The sequence below is a fragment of the Taudactylus pleione genome, unplaced genomic scaffold (assembly GCF_031769625.1).
Source record: "Taudactylus pleione unplaced genomic scaffold, aTauple2 ptg000434l, whole genome shotgun sequence".
In the NCBI taxonomy this organism is placed as follows: domain Eukaryota; kingdom Metazoa; phylum Chordata; class Amphibia; order Anura; family Myobatrachidae; genus Taudactylus; species Taudactylus pleione.
This window is the reverse complement of record NW_028284836.1, coordinates 4,133,504-4,152,725: the sequence shown is the minus strand read 5'-3', so window position 1 is coordinate 4,152,725 and position 19,222 is coordinate 4,133,504. Positions and strand designations below refer to the sequence as shown.

The following is a 19,222-nucleotide window of genomic DNA, read 5'->3' as shown; positions in this document are numbered from 1 at the left end:
GTGTTAGTGTAAAGTGAAGACCTGTCACTGACTCACTTCTCTCAGTGTCTTCCACCACCCAGCATGTGTTAGTGTAATGGGAAGGCCTGTCACTGACTCACTTCCCTCAGTGTCTTCCACCACCCAGCATGTGTTAGTGTAATGTGAAGGCCTGTCACTGACTCACTTCCCTCAGTGTCTTCCACCACCCAGCATGGCTTAGTGTAATGTGAAGACCTGTCACTGGCTCACTTCCCCCAATGTCTTCCACCACCCAGCATGTGTTAGGGTAATGTGAAGGCCTGTCACTGACTCACTTCACTCACTGTATTCCACCACCCAGCATGTGTTATGGTAATGTGAAGGCCTGTCACTGACTCACTTCCTTACTGTCTTCCACCACCCAGCATGTGTTAGGGTAATGTGAAGGCCTGTCACTGACTCACATCCCCCAATGTCTTCCACCACCCAGCATGTGTTAGCGTAATGTGATGGCCTGTCTCTGACTCTCTTCCCTCAGTGTCTTCCACCACCCAGCATGTGTTAGTGTAAAGTGAAGACCTGTCACTGACTCACTTCCCTCAGTGTCTTCCACCACCCAGCATGTGTTAGTGTAATGTGAAGGCCAGTCACTGGCTCACTTCCCTCAGTGTCTTTAACCACCCAGCATGTGTTAGGGTAATGTGAAGACCTGTCACTGACTCACTTCCCTCAGTGTCTTCCACCACCCAGCATGTGTTAGTGTAATGTGAAGACCTGTCACTGACTCACTTCCCTCAGTGTCTTCCACCACCCAGCATGTGTTAGTGTAATGTGAAGGCCTGTCACTGACTCACTTCCCTCAGTGTCTTCCACCACCCTGCATGTGTTAGTGGAATGTGAAGGCCTGTCACTGACTCACTTCCCTCACTGTCTTCCACCACCCAGCATGTGTTAGGGTAATGTGAAGGCCTGTCACTGACTCACTTCCACCAATGTCTTCCACCACCCAGCATGTGTTAGGGTAATGTGAAGGCCTGTCACTGACTCACTTCCCTCAGTGTCTTCCACCACCCAGCATGTGTTAGTGTAAAGTGAAGACCTGTCACTAACTCACTTCCCTCAGTGTCTTCCACCACCCAGCATGTGTTAGTGTAATGTGAAGGCCTGTCACTGACTCACTTCCCTCAGTGTCTTCCACCACCCAGCATGTGTTAGGGTAATGTGAAGACCTGTCACTGACTCACTTCCCTCAGTGTCTTCCACCACCCAGCATGTGTAGGTGTAAAGTGAAGACCTGTCACTGACTCACTTCCCTCAGTGTCTTCCACCACCCAGCATGGGTTAGTGTAATGTGAAGGCCTGTCACTGACTCACTTCCCTCAGTGTCTTCCATCACCCAGCATATATTAGTGTAATGGGAAGGCCTGTCACTGACTCACTTCCCTCAGTGTCTTCCACCACCCAGCATGGGTTAGTGTAATGTGAAGACCTGTCACTGACTCATTTCCCTCGGTGTCTTCCACCACCCACCATGGGCTAGTGTAATGTGAAGACCTGTCAATGACTCACTTCCCCCAATGTCTTCCATCACCCAGCATGTGTTAGTGTAATGTGAAGACCTGTCACTGACTCACTTCCCTCAGTGTCTTCCACCACCCAGCATGTGTTAGTGTAATGTGAAGACCTGTCACTGACTCACTTCCCTCAGTGTCTTCCACCACCCAGCATGTGTAGGTGTAAAGTGAAGACCTGTCACTGACTCGCTTCCCTCAGTGTCTTCCACCACCCAGCATGTGTTAGTGTAATGTGAAGACCTGTCACTGACTCACTTCCCTCAGTGTCCTCCACCACCCAGCATGGCTTAGTGTAATGTGAAGACCTGTCACTGGCTCACTTCCCCCATTGTCTTCCACCACCCAGCATGTGTTAGTGTAATGTGAAGACCTGTCACTGCCTCACTTCCCTCAGTGTCTTCCACCACCCAGCATGTGTTAGTGGAATGTGAAGGCCTGTCACTGACTCACTTCCCTCAGTGTCTTCCACCACCCAGCATGTGTTAGTGGAATGTGAAGGCCTGTCACTGACTCACTTCCCTCACTGTCTTCCACCACCCAGCATGTGTTAGGGTAATGTGAAGGCCTGTCACTGACTCACTTCCCCCAATGTCTTCCACCACCCAGCATGTGTTAGGGTAATGTGAAGGCCTGTCACTGACTCACTTCCCTCAGTGTCTTCCACCACCCAGCATGTGTTAGTGTAAAGTGAAGACCTGTCACAGACTCACTTCTCTCAGTGTCTTCCACCACCCAGCATGTGTTAGTGTAATGGGAAGGCCTGTCACTGACTCACTTCCCTCAGTGTCTTCCACCACCCACCATGTGTTAGTGTAATGTGAAGACCTGTCACTGACTCACTTCCCTCAGTGTCTTCCACCACTTAGCATGGGTTAGTGTAATGTGAAGGCCTGTCACTGACTCACTTCCCTCAGTGTCTTCCATCACCCAGCATATATTAGTGTAATGGGAAGGCCTGTCACTGACTCACTTCCCTCAGTGTCCTCCACCACCCAGCATGGGTTAGTGTAATGTCAAGACCTGTCACTGACTCATTTCCCTCGGTGTCTTCCACCACCCAGCATGGGTTAGTGTAATGTGAAGACCTGTCAATGACTCACTTCGCTCAGTGTCTTCCACCACCCAGCATGTGTTAGTGTAATATGAAGGCCTGTCACTGACTCACTTCCCTCAGTGTCTTCCACCACCCAGCATGTGTTAGTGTAATGTGAAGACCTGTCACTGACTCACTTCCCTCAGTGTCTTCCACCACCCAGCATGTGTAGGTGTAAAGTGAAGACCTGTCACTGACTCACTTCCCTCAGTGTCTTCCACCACCCAGCATGTGTTAGTATAATGTGAAGACCTGTCACTGACTCAATTCCCTCAGTGTCTTCCAAAACACAGCATGGCTTAGTGTAATGTGAAGACCTGTCACTGGCTCACTTCCCCCAATGTCTTCCACCACCCAGCATGTGTTAGTGTAATGTGAAGACCTGTCACTGACTCACTTCCCTCAGTGTCTTCCACCACCCAGCATGTGTTAGTGTAATGTGAAGACCTGTCACTGACTCACTTCCCTCAGTGTCTTCCACCACCCAGCATTTGTTAGTGTAATGTGAAGGCCTGTCACTGACTCACTTCCCTCAGTGTCTTCCACCACCCAGCATGTGTTAGTGGAATGTGAAGGCCTGTCACTGACTCACTTCCCTCACTGTCTTCCACCACCCAGCATGTGTTAGGGTATTGTGAAGGCCTGTCACTGACTCACTTCCCCCAATGTCTTCCACCACCCAGCATGTGTTAGGGTAATGTGAAGGCCTGTCACTGACTCACTTCCCTCAGTGTCTTCCACCACCCAGCATGTGTTAGTGTAAAGTGAAGACCTGTCACTGACTCACTTCCCTCAGTGTCTTCCACCACCCAGCATCTGTTAGTGTAATGTGAAGGCCTGTCACTGACTCACTTCCCTCAGTGTCTTCCACCACACAGCATGTGTTAGGGTAATGTGAAGAACTATCACTGACTCACTTCCCTCAGTGTCTTCCACCACCCAGAATGTGTTAGTGTAATGTGAAGACCTGTCACTGACTCACTTCCCTCAGTGTCTTCCACCACCCAGCATGTGTTAGTGTAATGTGAAGGCCTGTCACTGACTCACTTCCCTCAGTGTCTTCCATCACCCAGCATATATTAGTGTAATGGGAAGGCCTGTCACTGACTCACTTCCCTCAGTGTCCTCCACCACCCAGCATGCGTTAGTGTAATGTGAAGACCTGTCACTGACTCATTTCCCTCGGTGTCTTCCACCACCCAGCATGGGTTAGTGTAATGTGAAGACCTGTCAATGACTCACTTCGCTCAGTGTCTTCCACCACCCAGCATGTGTTAGTGTAATATGAATCCCTGTCACTGACTCACTTCCCTCAGTGTCTTCCACCACCCAGCATGTGTTAGTGTAATGTGAAGACCTGTCACTGACTCACTTCCCTCAGTGTCTTCCACCACCCAGCATGTGTTAGTGTAAAGTGAAGACCTGTCACTGACTCACTTCCCTCAGTGTCTTCCACCACCCAGCATGTGTTAGTGTAATGTGAAGACCTGTCACTCACTCACTTCCCCCAATGTCTTCCACCACCCAGCATGTGTTAGGGTAATGTGAAGGCCTGTCACTGACTCACTTCCCTCAGTGTCTACCACCACCCAGCATGTGTTAGTGTAAAGTGAAGACCTGTCACTGACTCACTTCTCTCAGTGTCTTCCACCACCCAGCATGTGTTAGTGTAATGGGAAGGCCTGTCACTGACTCACTTCCCTCAGTGTCTTCCACCACCCAGCATGTGTTAGTGTAATGTGAAGGCCTGTCACTGACTCACTTCCCTCAGTGTCTTCCACCACCCAGCATGGCTTAGTGTAATGTGAAGACCTGTCACTGGCTCACTTCCCCCAATGTCTTCCACCACCCAGCATGTGTTAGGGTAATGTGAAGGCCTGTCACTGACTCACTTCACTCACTGTATTCCACCACCCAGCATGTGTTATGGTAATGTGAAGGCCTGTCACTGACTCACTTCCTTACTGTCTTCCACCACCCAGCATGTGTTAGGGTAATGTGAAGGCCTGTCACTGACTCACATCCCCCAATGTCTTCCACCACCCAGCATGTGTTAGCGTAATGTGATGGCCTGTCTCTGACTCTCTTCCCTCAGTGTCTTCCACCACCCAGCATGTGTTAGTGTAAAGTGAAGACCTGTCACTGACTCACTTCCCTCAGTGTCTTCCACCACCCAGCATGTGTTAGTGTAATGTGAAGGCCAGTCACTGGCTCACTTCCCTCAGTGTCTTTAACCACCCAGCATGTGTTAGGGTAATGTGAAGACCTGTCACTGACTCACTTCCCTCAGTGTCTTCCACCACCCAGCATGTGTTAGTGTAATGTGAAGACCTGTCACTGACTCACTTCCCTCAGTGTCTTCCACCACCCAGCATGTGTTAGTGTAATGTGAAGGCCTGTCACTGACTCACTTCCCTCAGTGTCTTCCACCACCCTGCATGTGTTAGTGGAATGTGAAGGCCTGTCACTGACTCACTTCCCTCACTGTCTTCCACCACCCAGCATGTGTTAGGGTAATGTGAAGGCCTGTCACTGACTCACTTTCACCAATGTCTTCCACCACCCAGCATGTGTTAGGGTAATGTGAAGGCCTGTCACTGACTCACTTCCCTCAGTGTCTTCCACCACCCAGCATGTGTTAGTGTAAAGTGAAGACCTGTCACTAACTCACTTCCCTCAGTGTCTTCCACCACCCAGCATGTGTTAGTGTAATGTGAAGGCCTGTCACTGACTCACTTCCCTCAGTGTCTTCCACCACCCAGCATGTGTTAGGGTAATGTGAAGACCTGTCACTGACTCACTTCCCTCAGTGTCTTCCACCACCCAGCATGTGTAGGTGTAAAGTGAAGACCTGTCACTGACTCACTTCCCTCAGTGTCTTCCACCACCCAGCATGGGTTAGTGTAATGTGAAGGCCTGTCACTGACTCACTTCCCTCAGTGTCTTCCATCACCCAGCATATATTAGTGTAATGGGAAGGCCTGTCACTGACTCACTTCCCTCAGTGTCTTCCACCACCCAGCATGGGTTAGTGTAATGTGAAGACCTGTCACTGACTCATTTCCCTCGGTGTCTTCCACCACCCACCATGGGCTAGTGTAATGTGAAGACCTGTCAATGACTCACTTCCCCCAATGTCTTCCATCACCCAGCATGTGTTAGTGTAATGTGAAGACCTGTCACTGACTCATTTCCCTCAGTGTCTTCCACCACCCAGCATGTGTTAGTGTAATGTGAAGACCTGTCACTGACTCACTTCCCTCAGTGTCTTCCACCACCCAGCATGTGTAGGTGTAAAGTGAAGACCTGTCACTGACTCGCTTCCCTCAGTGTCTTCCACCACCCAGCATGTGTTAGTGTAATGTGAAGACCTGTCACTGACTCACTTCCCTCAGTGTCCCCCACCACCCAGCATGGCTTAGTGTAATGTGAAGACCTGTCACTGGCTCACTTCCCCCATTGTCTTCCACCACCCAGCATGTGTTAGTGTAATGTGAAGACCTGTCACTGCCTCACTTCCCTCAGTGTCTTCCACCACCCAGCATGTGTTAGTGGAATGTGAAGGCCTGTCACTGACTCTCTTCCCTCAGTGTCTTCCACCACCCAGCATGTGTTAGTGGAATGTGAAGGCCTGTCACTGACTCACTTCCCTCACTGTCTTCCACCACCCAGCATGTGTTAGGGTAATGTGAAGGCCTGTCACTGACTCACTTCCCCCAATGTCTTCCACCACCCAGCATGTGTTAGGGTAATGTGAAGGCCTGTCACTGACTCACTTCCCTCAGTGTCTTCCACCACCCAGCATGTGTTAGTGTAAAGTGAAGACCTGTCACAGACTCACTTCTCTCAGTGTCTTCCACCACCCAGCATGTGTTAGTGTAATGGGAAGGCCTGTCACTGACTCACTTCCCTCAGTGTCTTCCATCACCCACCATGTGTTAGTGTAATGTGAAGACCTGTCACTGACTCACTTCCCTCAGTGTCTTCCACCACTTAGCATGGGTTAGTGTAATGTGAAGGCCTGTCACTGACTCACTTCCCTCAGTGTCTTCCATCACCCAGCATATATTAGTGTAATGGGAAGGCCTGTCACTGACTCACTTCCCTCAGTGTCCTCCACCACCCAGCATGGGTTAGTGTAATGTGAAGACCTGTCACTGACTCATTTCCCTCGGTGTCTTCCACCACCCAGCATGGGTTAGTGTAATGTGAAGACCTGTCACTGACTCACTTCCCTCACTGTCTTCCACCACCCAGCATGTGTTAGTGTAATATGAAGGCCTGTCACTGACTCACTTCCCTCAGTGTCTTCCACCACCCAGCATGTGTTAGTGTAATGTGAAGACCTGTCACTGACTCACTTCCCTCAGTGTCTTCCACCACCCAGCATGTGTAGGTGTAAAGTGAAGACCTGTCACTGACTCACTTCCCTCAGTGTCTTCCACCACCCAGCATGTGTTAGTATAATGTGAAGACCTGTCACTGACTCAATTCCCTCAGTGTCTTCCAAAACACAGCATGGCTTAGTGTAATGTGAAGACCTGTCACTGGCTCACTTCCCCCAATGTCTTCCACCACCCAGCATGTGTTAGTGTAATGTGAAGACCTGTCACTGACTCACTTCCCTCAGTGTCTTCCACCACCCAGCATGTGTTAGTGTAATGTGAAGACCTGTCACTGACTCACTTCCCTCAGTGTCTTCCACCACCCAGCATTTGTTAGTGTAATGTGAAGGCCTGTCACTGACTCACTTCCCTCAGTGTCTTCCACCACCCAGCATGTGTTAGTGGAATGTGAAGGCCTGTCACTGACTCACTTCCCTCACTGTCTTCCACCACCCACCATGTGTTAGGGTATTGTGAAGGCCTGTCACTGACTCACTTCCCCCAATGTCTTCCACCACCCAGCATGTGTTAGGGTAATGTGAAGGCCTGTCACTGACTCACTTCCCTCAGTGTCTTCCACCACCCAGCATGTGTTAGTGTAAAGTGAAGACCTGTCACTGACTCACTTCCCTCAGTGTCTTCCACCACCCAGCATCTGTTAGTGTAATGTGAAGGCCTGTCACTGACTCACTTCCCTCAGTGTCTTCCACCACACAGCATGTGTTAGGGTAATGTGAAGAACTATCACTGACTCACTTCCCTCAGTGTCTTCCACCACCCAGAATGTGTTAGTGTAATGTGAAGACCTGTCACTGACTCACTTCCCTCAGTGTCTTCCACCACCCAGCATGGGTTAGTGTAATGTGAAGGCCTGTCACTGACTCACTTCCCTCAGTGTCTTCCATCACCCAGCATATATTAGTGTAATGGGAAGGCCTGTCACTGACTCACTTCCCTCAGTGTCCTCCACCACCCAGCATGCGTTAGTGTAATGTGAAGACCTGTCACTGACTCATTTCCCTCGGTGTCTTCCACCACCCAGCATGGGTTAGTGTAATGTGAAGACCTGTCAATGACTCACTTCGCTCAGTGTCTTCCACCACCCAGCATGTGTTAGTGTAATATGAATCCCTGTCACTGACTCACTTCCCTCAGTGTCTTCCACCACCCAGCATGTGTTAGTGTAATGTGAAGACCTGTCACTGACTCACTTCCCTCAGTGTCTTCCACCACCCAGCATGTGTAGGTGTAAAGTGAAGACCTGTCACTGACTCACTTCCCTCAGTGTCTTCCACCACCCAGCATGTGTTAGTGTAATGTGAAGACCTGTCACTGACTCACTTCCCTCAGTGTCTTCCACCACCCAGCATGGCTTAGTGTAATGTGAAGACCTGTCACTGGTTCACTTCCCCCAATGTCTTCCACCACCCAGCATGTGTTAGTGTAATGTGAAGACCTGTCACTGACTCACTTACCTCAGTGTCTTCCACCACCCAGCATGTGTTAGTGTAATGTGAAGACCTGTCACTGACTCACTTCCCTCAGTGTCTTCCACCACCCAGCATGTGTTAGTGTAATGTGAAGACCTGTCACTGACTCACTTCCCTTAGTGTCTTCCACCACCCAGCATGTGTTAGTGGAATGTGAAGGCCTGTCACTGACTCACTTCCCTCACTGTCTTCCACCACCCAGCATGTGTTAGTGGAATGTGAAGGCCTGTCACTGACTCACTTCCCTCAGTATTTTCCACCACCCAGCATGGCTTAGTGTAATGTGAAGACCTGTCACTGGCTCACTTCCCCCAATGTCTTCCACCACCCAGCATGTGTTAGTGTAATGTGAAGACCTGTCACTGACTCACTTCCCTCAGTGTCTTCCACCACCCAGCATGTGTTAATGTAATGTGAAGACCTGTCACTGACTCACTTCCCTCAGTGGCTTCCACCACCCTGCATGTGTTAGTGGAATGTGAAGGCCTGTCACTGACTCACTTCCCTCACTGTCTTCCACCACCCAGCATGTGTTAGGGTAATGTGAAGGCCTGTCACTGACTCACTTCCCTCAGTGTATTCCACCACCCAGCATGTATTAGTGTAAAGTGAAGACCTGTCACTGACTCACTTCTCTCAGTGCCTTCCACCACCCAGCATGTGTTAGTGTAATGGGAAGGCCTGTCACTGACTCACTTCCATCAGTGTCTTCCACCACCCAGCATGTGTTAGTGTAATGTGAAGGCCTGTCACTGACTCACTTCCCTCAGTGTCTTCCACCACCCAGCATGGCTTAGTGTAAAGTGAAGACCTGTCACTGGCTCACTTCCCCCAATGTCTTCCACCACCCAGCATGTGTTAGGGTAATGTGAAGGTCTGTCACTGACTCACTTCCCTCAGTGTCTTCCACCACCCAGCATGTGTTAGGGTAATGTGAAGGCCTGTCACTGACTCACTTCCACCAATGTCTTCCACCACCAAGCATGTGTTAGCGTAATGTGAAGGCCTGTCACTGACTCACTTCCCTCAGTGTCTTCCACCACCCAGCAAGTGTTAGTGTAAAGTGAAGACCTGTCACTGACTCACTTCACTCAGTGTCTTCCACCACCCAGCATGTGTTAGTGTAATGTGAAGGCCTGTCACTGACTCACTTCCCTCAGTGTCTTCAACCACCCAGCATGTGTTAGGGTAATGTGAAGACCTGTCACTGACTTACTTCCCTCAGTGTCTTCGACCACCCAGCATGTGTTAGTGTAATGTGAAGACCTGTCACTGACTCACTTCCCTCAGTGTCTTCCACCACCCAGCATGTGTTAGTGTAATGTGAAGGCCTGTCACTGACTCACTTCCCTCAGTGTCTTCCACCACCCTGCATGTGTTAGTGGAATGTGAAGGCCTGTCACTGACTCTCTTCCCTCACTGTCTTCCACCACCCAGCTTGTGTAAGGGTAATGTGAAGGCCTGTCACTGACTCACTTCCCCCAATGTCTTCCAGCACCCAGCATGTGTTAGGGTAATGTGAAGGCCTGTCACTGACTCACTTCCCTCAGTGTCTTCCACCACCCAGCATGTGTTAGTGTAAAGTGAAGACCTGTCACTGACTCACTTCCCTCAGTGTCTTCCACCACCCAGCATGTGTTAGTGTAATGTGAAGGCCTGTCACTGACTCACTTCCCTCAGTGTCTTCCACCACCCAGCATGTGTTAGGGTAATGTGAAGACCTGTCACTGACTCACTTCCCTCAGTGTCTTCCACCACCCAGCATGTGTTAGTGTAATGTGAAGACCTGTCACTGACTCACTTCCCTCAGTGTCTTCCACCACCCAGCATGGGTTAGTGTAATGTGAAGGCCTGTCACTGACTCACTTCCCTCAGTGTCTTCCATCACCCAGCATATATTAGTGTAATGGGAAGGCCTGTCACTGACTCACTTCCCTCAGTGTCCTCCACCACCCAGCATGGGTTAGTGTAATGTGAAAACCTGTCACTGACTCATTTCCCTCGGTGTCTTCCACCACCCAGCATGGGTTAGTGTAATGTGAAGACCTGTCAATGACTCACTTCACTCAGTTTCTTCCACCACCCAGCATGTGTTAGTGTAATATGAAGGCCTGTCACTGACTCACTTCCCTCAGTGTCTTCCACCACCCAGCATGTGTTAGGGTAATGTAAAGGCCTGTCACTGACTGACTTCCCCCAATGTCTTCCACCACCAAGCATGTGTTAGCGTAATGTGAAGGCCTGTCACTGACTCACTTCCCTCAGTGTCTTCCACCACCCAGCATGTGTTAGTGTAATGTGAAGACCTGTCACTGACTCACTTCCCTCAGTGTCTTCCACCACCCTGCATGGGTTAGTGTAATGTGAAGGCCTGTCACTGACTCACTTCCCTCAGTGTCTTCCATCACCCAGCATATATTAGTGTAATGGGAAGGCCTGTCACTGACTCACTTCCCTCAGTGTCCTCCACCACCCAGCATGGGTTAGTGTAATGTGAAGACCTGTCACTGACTCATTTCCCTCGGTGTCTTCCACCACCCAGCATGGGTTAGTGTAATGTGAAGACCTGTCAATGACTCACTTCGCTCAGTGTCTTCCACCACCCAGCATGTGTTAGTGTAATATGAAGGCCTGTCACTGACTCACTTCCCTCAGTGTCTTCCACCACCCAGCATGTGTTAGTGTAATGTGAAGACCTGTCACTGACTCACTTCCCTCAGTGTCTTCCTCCACCCAGCATGTGTAGGTGTAAAGTGAAGACCTGTCACTGACTCACTTCCCTCAGTGTCTTCCACCACCCAGCATGTGTTAGTATAATGTGAAGACCTGTCACTGACTCACTTCCCTCACTGTCTTCCAAAACACAGCATGGCTTAGTGTAATGTGAAGACCTGTCACTGGCTCACTTCCCCCAATGTCTTCCACCACCCAGCATGTGTTAGTGTAATGTGAAGTCCTGTCACTGACTCACTTCCCTCAGTGTCTTCCACCACCCAGCATGTGTTAGTGTAATGTGAAGACCTGTCACTGACTCACTTCCCTCAGTGTCTTCCACCACCCAGCATTTGTTAGTGTAATGTGAAGGCCTGTCACTGACTCACTTCCCTCAGTGTCTTCCACCACCCAGCATGTGTTAGTGGAATGTGAAGGCCTGTCACTGACTCACTTCCCTCACTGTCTTCCACCACCCAGCATGTGTTAGGGTATAGTGAAGGCCTGTCACTGACTCACTTCCCCCAATGTCTTCCACCACCAAGCATGTGTTAGCGTAATGTGAAGGCCTGTCACTGACTCACTTCCCTCAGTGTCTTCCACCACCCAGCATGTGTTAGAGTAATGTGAAGACCTGTCACTGACTCACTTCCCTCAGTGTCTTCCACCACCCAGCATGGGTTAGTGTAATGTGAAGGCCTGTCACTGACTCACTTCCCTCAGTGTCTTCCATCACCCAGCATATATTAGTGTAATGGGAAGGCCTGTCACTGACTCACTTCCCTCAGTGTCCTCCACCACCCAGCATGGGTTAGTGTAATGTGAAGACCTGTCACTGACTCATTTCCCTCGGTGTCTTCCACCACCCAGCATGGGTTAGTGTAATGTGAAGACCTGTCAATGACTCTCTTCGCTCAGTGTCTTCCACCACCCAGCATGTGTTAGTGTAATATGAAGGCCTGTCACTGACTCACTTCCCTCAGTGTCTTCCACCACCCAGCATGTGTTAGTGTAATGTGAAGACCTGTCACTGACTCACTTCCCTCAGTGTCTTCCTCCACCCAGCATGTGTAGGTGTAAAGTGAAGACCTGTCACTGACTCACTTCCCTCAGTGTCTTCCACCACCCAGCATGTGTTAGTATAATGTGAAGACCTGTCACTGACTCACTACCCTCACTGTCTTCCAAAACACAGCATGGCTTAGTGTAATGTGAAGACCTGTCACTGGCTCACTTCCCCCAATGTCTTCCACCACCCAGCATGTGTTAGTGTAATGTGAAGACCTGTCACTGACTCACTTCCCTCAGTGTCTTCCACCACCCAGCATGTGTTAGTGTAATGTGAAGACCTGTCACTGACTCACTTCCCTCAGTGTCTTCCACCACCCAGCATTTGTTAGTGTAATGTGAAGGCCTGTCACTGACTCACTTCCCTCAGTGTCTTCCACCACCCAGCATGTGTTAGTGGAATGTGAAGGCCTGTCACTGACTCACTTCCCTCACTGTCTTCCACCACCCAGCATGTGTTAGGGTATAGTGAAGGCCTGTCACTGACTCACTTCCCCCAATGTCTTCCACCACCCAGCATGTGTTAGGGTAATGTGAAGGCCTGTCACTGACTCACTTCCCTCAGTGTCTTCCACCACCCAGCATGTGTTAGTGTAAAGTGAAGACCTGTCACTGACTCACTTCCCTCAGTGTCTTCCACCACCCAGCATCTGTTAGTGTAATGTGAAGGCCTGTCACTGACTCACTTCCCTCAGTGTCTTCCACCACCCAGCATGTGTTAGGGTAATGTGAAGACCTGTCACTGACTCACTTCCCTCAGTGTCTTCCACCACCCAGCATGGGTTAGTGTAATGTGAAGGACTGTCACTGACTCACTTCCCTCAGTGTCTTCCATCACCCAGCATATATTAGTGTAATGGGAAGGCCTGTCACTGACTCACTTCCCTCAGTGTCCTCCACCACCCAGCATGGGTTAGTGTAATGTGAAGACCTGTCACTGACTCATTTCCCTCGGTGTCTTCCACCACCCAGCATGGGTTAGTGTAATGTGAAGACCTGTCAATGACTCACTTCGCTCAGTGTCTTCCACCACCCAGCATGTGTTAGTGTAATATGAAGGCCTGTCACTGACTCACTTCCCTCAGTGTCTTCCACCACCCAGCATGGCTTAGTGTAATGTGAAGACCTGTCACTGGCTCACTTCCCCCAATGTCTTCCACCACTCAGCATGTGTTAGTGTAATGTGAAGACCTGTCACTGACTCACTTACCTCAGTGTCTTCCACCACCCAGCATGTGTTAGTGTAATGTGAAGACCTGTCACTGACTCACTTCCCTCAGTGTCTTCCACCACCCAGCATGTGTTAGTGTAATGTGAAGACCTGTCACTGACTCGCTTCCCTCAGTGTCTTCCACCACCCAGCATGTGTTAGTGGAATGTGAAGGCCTGTCACTGACTCACTTCCCTCACTGTCTTCCACCACCCAGCATGTGTTAGTGGAATGTGAAGGCCTGTCACTGACTCACTTCCCTCACTGTCTTCCACCACCCAGCATGTGTTAGGGTATTGTGAAGGCCTGTCACTGACTCACTTCCCCCAATGTCTTCCACCACCCAGCATGTGTTAGGGTAATGTGAAGGCCTGTCACTGACTCACTTCCCTCTGTGTCTACCACCACCCAGCATGTGTTAGTGTAAAGTGAAGACCTGTCACTGACTCACTTCTCTCAGTGTCTTCCACCACCCAGCATGTGTTAGTGTAATGGGAAGGCCTGTCACTGACTCACTTCCCTCAGTGTCTTCCACCACCCAGCATGTGTTAGTGTAATGTGAAGGTCTGTCACTGACTCACTTCCCTCAGTGTCTTCCTCCACCCAGCATGGCTTAGTGTAATGTGAAGACCTGTCACTGGCTCACTTCCCCCAATGTCTTCCACCACCCAGCATGTGTTAGCGTAATGTGAAGGCCTCTGACTGACTTACTTCCCTCAGTGTCTTCCACCACCCAGCATGTGTTAGCGTAAAGTAAAGACCTGTCACTGACTCACTTCCCTCAGTGTCTTCCACCACCCAGCATGTGTTAGTGTAATGTGAAGGCCTGTCACTGACTCACTTCCCTCAGTGTCTTCAACCACCCAGCATGTGTTAGGGTAATGTGAAGACCTGTCACTGACTCACTTCCCTCAGTGTCTTCCACCACCCAGCATGTGTTAGTGTAATGTGAAGACCTGTCACTGACTCACTTCCCTCAGTGTCTTCCACCACCCAGCATGTGTTAGTTTAATGTGAAGGCCTGTCACTGACTCACTTCCCTCAGTGTCTTCCACCACCCTGCATGTGTTAGTGGAATGTGAAGGCCTGTCACTGACTCAATTCCCTCACTGTCTTCCACCACCCAGCATGTGTTAGGGTAATGTGAAGGCCTGTCACTGACTCACTTCCCCCAATGTCTTCCACCACCCAGCATGTGTTAGGGTAATGTGAAGGCCTGTCACTGACTCACTTCCCTCAGTGTCTTCCACCACCCAGCATGTGTTAGTGTAAAGTGAAGACCTGTCACTGACTCACTTCCCTCAGTGTATTCCACCACCCAGCATGTGTTAGTGTAATGTGAAGGCCTGTCACTGACTCACTTCCCTCAGTGTCTTCCACCACCCAGCATGTGTTAGGGTAATGTGAAGACCTGTCACTGACTCACTTCCCTCAGTGTCTTCCACCACCCAGCATGTGTTAGTGTAATGTGAAGACCTGTCACTGACTCACTTCCCTCAGTGTCTTCCACCACCCAGCATGGGTTAGTGTAATGTGAAGGCCTGTCACTGACTCACTTCCCTCAGTGTCTTCCATCACCCAGCATATATTAGTGTAATGGGAAGGCCTGTCACTGACTCACTTCCCTCAGTGTCTTCCACCACCCAGCATGGGTTAGTGTAATGTGAAGACCTGTCACTGACTCATTTCCCTCGGTGTCTTCCACCACCCAGCATGGGTTACTGTAATGTGAAGACCTGTCAATGACTCACTTCGCTCAGTGTCTTCCACCACCCAGCATGTGTTAGTGTAATGTGAAGACCTGTCACTGACTCACTTCCCTCAGTGTCTTCCACCACCCAGCATGTGTAGGTGTAAAGTGAAGACCTGTCACTGACTCACTTCCCTCAGTGTCTTCCACCACCCAGCATGTGTTAGTGGAATGTGAAGGCCTGTCACTGACTCACTTCCCTCACTGTCTTCCACCACCCAGCATGTATTAGGGTAATGTGAAGGCCTGTCACTGACTCACTTCCCTCAGTGTCTTCCACCACCCAGCATGTGTTAGGGTAATGTGAAGGCTTGTCACTGACTCACTTCCCCCAATGTCTTCCACCACCAAGCATGTGTTAGCGTAATATGAGGCCTGTCACTGACTCACTTCCCTCACTGTCTTCCACCACCCAGCATGTGTTAGTGTAAAGTGAAGACCTGTCACTGACTCACTTCCCTCAGTGTCTTCCACCACCCAGCATGTGTTAGTGTAATGGGAAGGCCTGTCACTGACTCACTTCCCTCAGTGTCTTCCACCACCCAGCATGTGTTAGGGTAATGTGAAGACCTGTCACTGACTCACTTCCCTCAGTGTCTTCCACCACCCAGCATGTGTTAGTGTAATGTGAAGACCTGTCACTGACTCACTTCCCTCAGTGTCTTCCACCACCCAGCATGGGTTAGGGTAATGTCTGCTCTGCCTGCTTACAGTCCTATAGATTCTCCATAGTCCTAGATCAAAAGTCCAGTATCGGAAGGTCTTCGAGTCAGCTTGTAATACACCACATAATACTAATAAACTAACTACATACCAACACAACTGATAATAGCTTGCTAAATGTCTGAGATCTGAGTACCGGCTGAATTACTTTGGATATATAAAATATACTAAAACCGCCATGTACAAAAGCATGGTCTAGACTAAAATACAAAAGCACCTCTGACCTTGGGGGAGATTTATCAAACCTTCTAACGAGGGCAAGTATAGGCGCTGTCTATAGCAAGTAGCAACCAAACAGATTCTAGGTATCATTTATCTAGTACATACTATAACATGATAGCTAGAAGCTGACTTGTACTCTTCCACATTGGAAGGTTGAATATCTGTCCCTCCAAAGCATTTAAGAAATAAAGAGGTATTTAAAAACTACCCACAAGTCCACTTTCTGCACCTCCTTCAATAAGAGGCCTCTCAGTTGGAATGATTGACAATGATACATGCGGCCGCCATTATCCTATACGCTGGGAATGACTCACCAGGGTGTTGAAGTTGTCGAGCTGATACAAGTGCTTGTTGCAGGTGACGCAGTCATTCTGGCAGTCACACAATATGTGTGACGTTAGGCAGAGCAGCACAATACTCCATAGAAGGGTCTTCATTGCGTCGGTTCTGCGATGCGGAGCTGTAAGAGCAGAACAGGCGTGCTTAGTAATTACATATAGACTTCTGTGAGCATCAATGGCCAGTATCATTATTTTCATACATTGTGTCGATTTACTGTATGTACAACAGAGCTCGCAATCTAATGCTTATCCCAATGCGAGACGTCCTCTACTCTTTCTTTTGTTGTTTATATTCTCCGGAAGTTTTGGACAGAAATGCAGGTTGTTTTATCACAATGAAATTCTCACGTCAGTTGCTTCGGTGTATGTGAGACTTGCGCACGCCTTCAATACTTTCGCAGGACCAGTAACCCGCCTAAAGCCATTTCCAAATCTGAATGTGCGGGCTGTGTATGCGTCTGAATATATGTAAGTATAGAAATATCACGGTTATATGTATGTATATAGAAATATCACGGTTATACGTATGTATATAGAAATATCACGGTTATATGTATGTATATAGAAATATCACGGTTATATGTATGTATATAGAAATATCACGGTTATACGTATGGACTCATAATTCAGACACATTTTCTAACTTCACCTAAATTTAATTGGTGCGATAATATGAAAGATAGCTACTGATTGTTTGCTAAAGAAAAAAAGTGTAGTGCTAATATGTATATATCGCACGCAATGCCAATGTACAAAGGGTTGAGCAATGCTTTGCTGCTGAAAAAAAATCAATGTAAAAAGCTGCTAAGGGGGACATTTGTCCCCCCTCAGCCGCTACCCCGGGCCCCCCCGCTGGGCTCCTCCAACAGACCCGGATCCAAGTAATTAGCACCCACTCCCCTCCCTCAGCGGCATCCCAGACTCCTGTGTCATCTAGCCAATGGGAGCCCGGGGGGGGCGGGCAGATACACCAGGGAGGCTGCTGATTGCACTGTACCAGCGGATGCGTCTGTGAAACACGCAGCAGATCCCCGTTCCCGCAGACTCTCAGCAATATTAAGAAGCTTTTGCAGGTACAGTAACTGTTTTTGTGTAATCCGGCTCCTCTCAGCTAGTTTTGGTCTGTGCTGCAACCGCCACTGGTTATCTCCCAGGGCCCTGCTACTTCCAATGGAAAAGAGGTCCTGGTAGTGAAGAGCAGGGGCATATCTATAATGGGTGCAGGGTGTGCGGTGCACATGGGCTCCTGGGTCCAAGGGGACCCACACCACCCACCCAACACCCATACTTTGTTTATACTTATCTCTCTGAAGTCCCCCATCGGCTGGAGTAGAGCAACACAAACCGCCTGGAAAATGGCTGCCGCACCAATTCCCTGGTGGCCTCCTCTCCTCCTCTATGAATGGAACCCTCCTCTCAATACGCCCCTCTGGTGAGGAGGGTTCCATTCAGATCCTTATGCTCCATTTGGCTCTCGCAATGTGCATGATTGAAGTCAGGGCCCGATTCAGCGATGCCCTCCGTTCCCCGTATCAGAGGTATGTCGCTGCCGTTGGGGGGGAAGGAAGAAGCCAGGATCTCCGACGCCTGACAGAAATTTCCTGGCTTCTTCAGCTCAACTGCGGCGGCCGGCTGCGTCACCCCATGGGTCATCTTACCCGGTCGATGTCCCGCAAAGTATCCGATGCTGCGTTGGACGACGCAGCTCGGATACGTAATGCAGCAGGAGGTGTGATGCCTCCTCGTTACCATATCAGCACAGACGGAAGAGCCGAGCTGCTTGCGAGCAGCTTGCAATTCCGTCTGAAGCCGAATCAGGCCCTCAGTTCACACGTGCGCAATTACAATGCTGGGTCAAACACTGCTAGGCGAAGGTGGCAGTGCTAGGGAGGGAGGCACCGAAACAATATTGAATCGTTACAGTACAGACGTATCTGGCGCCACGATTAGTGGCGAGACTAATATAATTTGCATAAAACAAAACAAATAGACCCCTTAATACTAGCGATGTGCAGGCTGGGATTAGTTCGGATTTTCCCGCCAAATCCTGATTTTTCCCGTCAAAAAATTTGGGTCTCAGAAAGAGGCAAAATGTCATCTTTCATGGACAAACATCATCATTCCTTGACAAAAGTCCATGAAAGATGATGTTTGTCCATGAAAGATGACGTTTTGCCTCTTTCTGAGACCCGATTTTTGGCGGGAAAAACCCAAACATGGCTGGAAAGTCCGAACTAGTACCAGCCTGCACAACCCTACTTAAAACTTATATATTATTGTTCTTTTATTGCCATCGCAGAATGTCAATAACATAAGACAATAACATTTTTAAAAATATTTTCTCCGACTAAAGCATTTTTGCAATGATCGATATTTTAAAAAATGATTTAAAATTCTTCTAATATATATATATATGTTTTAATTAGTGGAACTAAAAGTCTGGACTTTCAGTACCACGGCGAGTACGAGATCCGGCTATCTGGGTCACGCATGTGCATATCCATAGGACTGACCGTGCGACGTGATAAGTTAACCCTTACTGCTCCGAGGCAGCCTGTCTATTCTATTTATAATGTCCTTCGATATTGATAAATAGGCCCCGGGAGCTGTCTTTATTACACGTTACGTGGACCTTTTTTTTCTAGTTTTGATAACTTTGCACACTATAAATGTTCATTCCTGCAGAACGCGTA

General features: G+C 49.3%; 1 protein-coding gene across 1 annotated transcript in view; it reads right to left on the bottom strand.

The window, feature by feature from the left end:
• The window catches only part of PNOC (prepronociceptin), a 198,049-nt gene that overhangs the window by 128,999 nt on the left and 49,828 nt on the right, over positions 1 to 19,222 (bottom strand). The window contains exon 2 of the mRNA XM_088447530.1: positions 16,503 to 16,648. Within this exon, the coding sequence (XP_088303656.1) occupies positions 16,503 to 16,648 (146 nt within the window). The remainder of the gene's footprint in view (positions 1 to 16,502; positions 16,649 to 19,222) is intronic.